This window comes from Olea europaea, unplaced genomic scaffold (assembly GCF_002742605.1).
Source record: "Olea europaea var. sylvestris unplaced genomic scaffold, O_europaea_v1 scaffold327, whole genome shotgun sequence".
Classification (NCBI taxonomy): Eukaryota; Viridiplantae; Streptophyta; class Magnoliopsida; order Lamiales; family Oleaceae; genus Olea; species Olea europaea.
The window spans coordinates 256489-265835 of NW_019251603.1; the positions used below are offsets into that span (position 1 = coordinate 256489).

The following is a 9347-nucleotide window of genomic DNA, read 5'->3' on the forward strand; positions in this document are numbered from 1 at the left end:
TAATAAAATGAAATTTCACATCAGCATGTTTTGATCTACTATGAAACATAGGATTTCTACTCTAATGTATAGCATATTTGCTATCGAAATGTAAGACAACATCATTTATGAAACCAAATTTACTTAAAAGTCCTTTTAGCCAAATTCCTTCTTTAATTGCATGAGTAGCAGCTATATATTCTGCTTCAATTGAAAATAAAGAAACAATCTTTTGTAATTGTGATTTTCAGCTTATACAAAAATTACATTAAGTGTATACATAGGGAGAAGTAGATTTTCTGTTGTCTCTATCGCCTGCATAATCAGAATATGTGTAACCCCTTAAGATAACACCTTCAGATTGCTTTCTATACTCAATTCCTAGGTCACAAGTTCCTTTTATATACTTCATAGCTTCTCAATGAGCCTCACCAAGGTTGGACATGTATATACTTAATACACTTATTGCAAAGGCCAAATCAGGCTTAGAACATATCATTAGATACATAACTAACCCCACAGCATTAGAATATGGCTCTTTAGCCATTCTTTTGAACTCTTCTTCAGTTTTGGGAGATTGATCATTAGATAATTTGAAGTGATTTGCTAAAGGTAAACTCACACTTTAGCATTAGACATTACAAATCTTTCAAGTGTTTTCAAAGCATAAGATTTTTTATTTAGACTTATTATGCCCTCTCTTCTATTTCTTTTAATTTCGATACCCAAAATTTTTCTAACAGGACCTAAGTCCTTTATTTCAAATTCATATTTTAGTTTGTCTTTAATTAACTCTATTTCCTTTGTGTCATGACTAGCCAAAATCATGTCATCCACATAAAGTAGAAGATAGAGTGAATTCTCGCCTCCATTTTCTTTACAATAAAGACAAGTATCGAAATTATTTCTTTTAAAACCAAGTCCAAGTACAAAAGTGTCAAATCTCTTATACCATTGTCTTGGAGCTTGTTTTAAATCATAAAGTGACTTTTTAAGAATGCATACTGAGTCAGAATTTGTATTCACTTCAAAACCTTTAAGTTGTTCCATAAAAATGGTTTCTTCAAGATCTCCATTTAAAAACACAATTTTTACATCTAACTGATCCAATTCCTAATTAAATTGAGCTGCAAGGGCAAGTATGACTCTAACAGTTGTAAATTTTATAACGAGGAAAATATTTCATTAGAGTCTATCCCCTCCTTTTGAACAAAACCCTTAGCGACAAATCTTGCCTTATATCTAATGTCGTTCTCATCTTTTTCATCTCTTTTGATTTTATAGATCCACTTGCAATCTATAACTCGCTTTCCCTTAGGTTTATTGACTAAGGTCCAAGTTTTATTCTTCCTCAAAGATTCCATCTCATCATGCATCATAGCAGGCCAATGCTTAGAGTCCTTGCTACTCATAGCATCTTTATAGGACTCGTGTTCATTCTCAATGAAGCCTTGAACAGTAAGAAGGGACATTTCATCATCAAACCTCACAAGTGGTCTTATTTGTCTCCTTTCTCTATCTCTTGCAAGTTGATAATCATTTAACGATTGATTTACTTCAAAATCATGTTCATTCAGATAAGTTTCATCAGTATTTTGAACCTCAATTTCACTATTTTCAATCTGATCAGGTTGTAGATTATCATTATTAACTTGCTCCACCTCAATTTCAGTTTCCCTCCTTTCATTTTCAGTCTGACCAGATTCAATTGTGTCATTTTCAGATTTCAAACAAGACATATCAGATTCATTAAACATTACATTTCTACTCAAAATGATCTTATAACCTTTGGTCTCTTTTACCCAAAGTATATACCCCTTCACTCCTTCATCATAGCCCAAGAAAACACACTTTAGGGCTCTAGGTTCAAGTTTTCCTTCAAATTGGTGTGCAAATGCTGTACAACCAAATATTTTTAGATTTCTCAAATCTACAGGTTTTCGTGTCCAAACTTCTTCAGGTGATTTGTATTGTTTAGCATTAGCGGGGCTTCTATTTATGAGATAACTAGCAATTTTTACAGCTTCGCCCCAAAATAACTTGGGAAGATCAAAACCTAGTAACATACATCTAACTCTTTCAAGAATAGTTCGGTTCATTCTTTCAGCCAAGCCACTTTGTTGTGGGGTGTGTGTCACTGTTCTGTGTCTTAGAATACCATGCTCTTTGCACAACTCACCAAATTCATAATTGAAAAATTCAAGCCCGTTATCAGTCCTCAACACTTTAAACTTTTTATTTGTTTGATTTTTCAATCAAGATTTTCCTTTCTTTAAAAGCATTAAAAGTGTCAGACTTATGTTTAAGTAGAAAGAGCCAGTTTTTCCTAGAAAAATCATCTATGATTAAAAGGAAAAATTTGAAACCAATATGTGTGGGCATAGAAGCAAGTCCCCAAAGATCAGCATGCAAATACTCAAGAATAGACACAGATTTATGCATCTCAGGCAAAAATGGTAGTCTATTTTGCTTTCCTAGTATGCAATGATCACAAAAATTGAGTTTCTCAATTATATCTTTACCAAAGGCACCTTGTTTTTTTCAAAATCTACAAGCCTTTGTCACTAATATTGTCCAATCTTTTATGTCATAGTTGTGACTTATCATTCAAGGCAGAAATTGCTGCTGATGTGGAGTCAAAAAAGTTTTGAGTATGTAAAATGTAAAGCCCATGTCTCTTGGGGACTTCGGCAACAAGTTGAGAGCCCATCAAGATTTTAATATATCCCTTGTTAATCACAATATTATAGTCCAGGTCATCTAGGACACCTAAGGATATGAGATTTCTTTGTAGGTCAAGAACATACCTGGTTTTTTCTAAAGTCAATTCATTATTATCGTCAAACCTTAAGGTGATTGTTCCTATTCCTTTTACCTGACAAGACATGTGATTACCCAATAACACTTGGCCTCCATTTACATTTACAAACTCTATAAACCACTCTCTTTTAGGACACATGTGAAAGGTGCAACCAGAGTCAAGGATCCACTCCTGACTAAGTGTATTGTGTGCAGCAACATAAACCTCATCTATGTTGTACTCACTTTTATAAGCCAAAGCATCACCATCATCATTATTAGACTTATTTTTCAAATCATTAAGTCTCTTATGGCAATCTTTGATAAAACGACCTTCACCTAGTTGGTAAAAAGATTTTTTACCCTTAGTCTTATTTTTCATTTTATCTTTAAAGTTCACCTTCTTCTTGTGTCTAGGTTTCTTATTAAAATTGGACATCTTTGGATTTTGATTAGGTTTGGACTTAACCATCAAATTTCCACCACTAACAGATTTTCTCTTTTCAGATTTCAACTCTAACTCTTTGTTTCTCAATACAATTATTATCACATTAGTAGTTAGAATCTCCCTTCCATATTCAATAGCATTTTTAACATTTCTATATTTATCACTTATTGAATTTAACAAAACCACAGCCAACTAATCTTTTGAGAGTTTCTCATCATAGTCAGCTAGGTCACGGTATAATCTATTGAATCTATCAATGTTTACCTCATGATCAAGAGATGGGTCCAATTTGAAACCAAAAAATTATTTTAGAAGATACACTTTATTAGGTATAATTTTATTCAAATCAGTATCTTCCAATTTCTTCTACAACTCAGCAGTAGTTTTTGTCTCACCAATCCCTCTTAACACGTTGTCAGACAAATGCAAGAATATAGAACTCCATGCAGTTTCATCAAGTTCAATTTTCTTAGTTTCTTCCATATCATCATGCTATGACTTATTAATGACTTTTGCACATTTTTGTTGAAGTAAAAGGGCTTGCATTTTCTGGCCCCAGAAACTAAAGTTTCCTTTACCATTAAAGATTTCCAATTCTTTTAATTGACATAATAAAAACACAATTTGATTTTTAACAATGCAGGCAGACCACATAAGTTTTGAACAATATCTACAACATGCAGTATCTCAAATGTCATACACAATAATCAATGTAAAGTGTACAACCAGCAAGTTGTATGTCTCAGGTTATTTAGCAGAAGAAACTCAGCAGTTCATCCAATTACAAAAATAAGCAGTTTACTCAAAAATAACAACACATCAAGTTACAGTAACATAAATACAGCGTGCTTTATTCATTCTATACATGATACTTGCAAGAATCATTAAAAAATAATAATAATAATAATAAGTAAATAAATAAATTAAAACGTCGACCTTTACTCAAGATAGCCCTCAGATTCCAGACAACTCACGATTTCTGGACAAAGGTACTATCAAGAAGTCTTCGATTTAAATTTTAATCTCGGTTGCAAAGATTTCACAGTATATGCAAGTGCTATGTATGTAACTCGACAAAAAAGGAACGAACTCACCAAAATCCCTTATTAGGGTTTCAAGAAACAAGCTAAATCTACTGAACGAGTCTAAGGTACTTTCAGATCTACCAACACCTGTGCCAAGAACCACTTTATACAAGCTCTTATACCATTGTAACGCAAAGTTCACAAAATCAGCGAGTTTAATCAACAAAAGATACCGAAAATAATAAACATAAAACTGAAAAATGAAAAGAAATCGCAGAAAACATAAAGAGGAACACAGAATTTTTTGCCCTAAGGTAAGAGGTTCGCTAATCCCCTTTTGAGCTTCCTTCAAATCAGAAGCAATCACTAAATCAATGAAGCTATCCAGATTGTACATCTTGTAGCACTCAGAATACCACTCAAGATTATTCAACATAAGCCTCACTAATCGATACAGCCATTCAGTCAAGAATAAATGAAGATAATCTGTACAAATCACTCAGGATTATACAATTTTGGGGCTCATATTGAATGAAGCTTTCTTGGATAGATTCTTTAGATTGAAAGAAGGAGAATCTCCTCTTGAGAGAGATGAAGCAACGGAATGAGAGAGAGTGTGAAAAAAAAATCAGATTCTAGCTCCGTCCAGGAACCCTAATAAAGCTCAAGTAGAAGACCCTAGATGTCTTGCAATCCAACGGCGAGTAATACGACACTTGGCAAGATCATAACCATTGCTTTAGTTTTATAGAAAGCGTGTTTTAATAACACATTTTTTGCTAACATTACGTAAACCATTTATCTCTTACACTAACCAGCCCAACAGCCCAGCAGAAGTATTAAGTCAGCCCAACATCATTGGGCCACATTTCTTCACAATATCATTTTAATCTACACTGATAGGGGCAATGTTGTATTGGCAATTAAATGATAGTTTTTAAATCTCTGTTTTACGTTATAAACAATGTGAAATATTATCAAAACATCAATTTTAATCTCGTTAAATTAATCATATATATAAATCCAAAGTCCATGGTATACGAGTCTTTATGGACGAAATTGTGCAATATGGTCTATTAAGTGATACAACTGTTACATAAATTAATATGGCACGTAAAATGTTCACTAGTTCAATATGTGTAATTTCTTTAACAAAAGGTTTTTCTGTGTCTTGATATTTTGGAAGAAATAATGTTACTAAAAATCTAAAATAGCCAAAAGAAATATATTTCAAAATATATTTTTATATGGTCACAAAAGACTCGGAAAATTTAATAAAAAAGAATAAGATCTTAAAGTGTCTTTGTTAGTGTTGTATAAAAATGACTCGAGTGAGGTTCTCAAGAGTCTCAAGCCTGGGATATATAAATGGTGACTTGGGTCACAGCAGTTCAATTAATTTAATACCTCAAAAAATATAATGGAATAGCCCAATTTTTTACATTCATTTTTTAAGTAATAAGCTTTTAAATTATTGTTATTGTCTATTTAAAATTATTCGATAAAGTGTAAAACGAATAAAATTACTTGAGATTATTGACATGTGGCAATCTAATGATTTATATATATATATATATATATATATATATAGTAGGAAAAATTGTGGTGAAATGTGAAAATGATTTCTTAAAAATGTGTGATTGTAAATGAGTATCGGTAAAAATGATTTTCAAATAATTACTTCCACGCAAGTACTAATAGTAAAAAAGGTCTCACTGAGGACAACTTACATTTTGACAGTGTATCTCATGCTTGGCTTGGTAAAAAATTGTGTGACTACTTGTATTGAGATTGTAAAGTTGGCCAAGGGCCATTGAAAAAACTATTTACTAAAATTTAGCATCTGACTAGCAAGGGCGAAGCCAGGATTTGTGTTCAGTGCGGGCAACATTTTTCGACGTCGAACTTTGAGGTTTTGGTCATAGATTTAATTATGATAAAAAATAAAACAATATTAAAAACGACATAATTTATATATTAAACTTGTTCCTTGCGAGTTTTCATACTTTGATATCGTCGTACAGTAACTTCTTTATCGAGCTTCAAAAATACATCTTTCTCTACATAAACAATTGTGCTATCATTCATTCACTGATCACCCATCCGATTGCACAATCTATCCTTTACGATACTCATTACAGAAAAGACTCTCTCCACAGTAGCAGTAGCAATCGGTAAAATCAATGCTAAAGTCAAAAGTCTGTAAACCAATGGATATACCTTATCTTTCTTTGTCGGAACTAACTTCTCCGCAAGATCACCAAGGTCATTCAACCCTTCAAACTCTTTGTTAGAGTGCATATTAAAAATATAAGTCTCAAGTTGATCGTTAAGTAAATGACATCTACTGCAGAGAAATCTATTAGATAAAACTCAGCAAGTCAAATCAAGCTTTTCTTATCAAAAGAAGAAGTGAATCCTATGGATATAAACAAACTACACAAAGGAGTAACTCTGTATTTACCTTCGAGAAACGATCATTCAATTCTTGAAGTTGTAAATCGATGACAGAGTAGAACAAATCTACTTGGTAATGATGTAAATTTGTAATTTCTGGAGAATTACGCTAAGGGTGACCATGAAGTGCAAGGCATACAAACATATCATTCATGTTGGGTATATGAATGTAATGTTGTTGACAAAAAGAAAATACTTCTTCTAAAATGGAGTCTTACCCTTCGTCTCTCATTATTTGGAGTCATCGTTTGTACAATCTCACCAATTGCATTGCATTCACAATATCTTGATATTTCCTTTGCAATGCCTTTGACAGTTCATTTGACATCTCCAAGACATTTCTCATCAACTGTAGATTAAATGCAAAATCAAATTTTTGTATCGACTCCAATAAATTTGTTGCATCAGATCTTTGATCACAAGAACAAGATTCATCTTCAACAATCAATGCAAGTACATCTAAAACAGAAGAGAACACGGCAAGCAAGCTGACCCAAGAATTATAATGTGAACTCTATCGTGTATCACCAGAGCGCTAAAGGGTCGTTTCTTGATTAAGTCACCGTCCACTTAAAATCTCACATTTTTCCAATGCCTCAACAATAAAGTCTAACTGTTTTTCTCAAAGAAGATCACAACGTTTGGAAGATGCTCCAACAGTATTTATCACGTCATCAACCACACGAAAGAAGTTAGTAATAGAGATGCTCTTCTTTGCCACAGCCACAAGCGCAAGTTGGAGTTGATGAGCAAAACATCGAATGTAAAAGGCATATAGACTCTCCTTCAAAATGAGTGTTTTCGGAGCCTTAAACTTACCTTGCATATTACTTGCTCCATCATAACCTTGTCCTCTCAATCTAGACATGCTCAGGTTATATCTAGAAAATACCTTATCAATTGCAGCCTTGAGTGATAGAGCCGTGGTACATGTAACATGTTCAATCCTTATGAAGTGTTCATCGACATGCCCACTATTGTCTACATAATATAAAACAATAGACATTTGTTCCTTTATTGACACATCATGGGATTCATCAACTAGAATAGAAAATAGTGAGTCACCAACATCTTTGATAATAACATTGATCGTTTCAATAGCACAAGCATTTTACTATATCCTTTCGAACATCAGGTGATGTCAATTTGCAATTGTGAGGAACATTTCCCAAGTGATGGCATTAATAACTTCATTATGAGCAGCCAAAAATTGCAATTGCACTAAGAAGTTACCTGGATTGAGAGAATCCTCAGATTCATCATGACCTCGAAATGAGTGCCCTTGTCACAAAAGAACTCGAACACAATCATTGGATGCATTAAGATGTGTAACATATGCACTTCTTGCTTGTTTTGACTATTTGTAAAAAACTGATTGAATGTGTTGCTCTTGATTCATCAACACTTCATACTTAATGCGAGTTTAATTATGTGCACTATCATGAAGTCCAACATGAGCATGAAGCCTTTTTTTATCTTTCCAATATGTGAAATCTTCGCCAACAAAAGACTCACATCTACCTTGCTTTCCAGAACTTGTTCTGAAAAGATAACAATACAAACAATAAGCAGCATCCTTCTCTACACTATACTCCAACCAACTACTGAACTCTTTAAACCATGAAGGATTGGATCGTCTAATTGTTACTCCAAAAGTCATGATCTTAGGCTGACAAGGACCCTTTAACAAATATGCTCTTTGAACTTCATCTCGAATGTTAGCATTGTAATCCAAAATGGGTATCCTTAGACTAGGATTAGTTGGAAGTTTTGTGACATCAGTTCCACATTATTCGATACCCCCTCATCAACATTATCTACGTTTCTTTTTCATTGAAAGTATCTATTCATTTGATATCTAGATTTAAACATTTGATATCCAATTATTACTGGGAGTGAGTGAGAATAATTCATAATGACAAAAGGATCATAAATTCACAATTTCAATTCACAGTGACCAATTTAGTAATTCACAATGCAATACTAATATATACTATCAATCCACTGCAATTCACATTTCACAATGCAATTCACAATTCACAATTTCACATTATCAATCTAATTTCACAATATTAATTCACCTTCCAAATCGCAATTTCACAATGCAATTTATACTATTTTCAAATCTTAAACAACTTGAACTTACAATTTCACACAGTCCACTAGATGGAAGCGGAGAAGTCTGCTGTCCCTGACTGTCCACACCTCTTTGAGCAATCAAAGTCCAAAGTGCTAAATTTTATTTCATATTTAAAGACCAAAAAAATGTATATAGATCATTACAATATACACAAATAAAAATAACAACAAATAAGGGGGAAAAATCAAAATCACCCGTGTACTGCTGAAAAAATTGAAATTGGAGTGGCTGAAACTGAAATTGAAATCAAAATCACCTTCTTCAGTTCTTCTAGGTTCTAGCTTCTTCTTCTTTCGTTGGGCCGGCAGTTGGCTGGAACTGGAAGAAGCAATAGCCCGTTGAAGTGTTGAACGGTTTTGCAGTTCAGGTGGCGGCCAGGCGATGGTTGGATGTTAAAGTTGCGGTGGGGAATTGGGGATACTAGGCCAGAGATTAGAGCCCCTAATCTAGAAGATGCCAGCCGCCAATGGACAATGGACTAGAACTAGGAGTCTGGAAA

At 33.4% G+C, this 9347-nt stretch overlaps 1 protein-coding gene across 1 annotated transcript; it reads right to left on the reverse strand.

Moving 5' to 3' along the window:
• Positions 1 to 6339: 6339 nt before the first annotated feature.
• LOC111385746 lies at positions 6340 to 8368 on the reverse strand. The gene is made up of 6 exons (XM_023010162.1): positions 8230 to 8368; positions 7942 to 7989; positions 7528 to 7749; positions 6971 to 7167; positions 6705 to 6817; positions 6340 to 6610 (listed from the first exon to the last, which is right to left on the reverse strand). Exons 1-6 carry the CDS (start codon positions 8366 to 8368, stop codon positions 6340 to 6342), a joined length of 990 nt encoding a protein of 329 aa, XP_022865930.1.
• Positions 8369 to 9347: the final 979 nt, after the last annotated feature.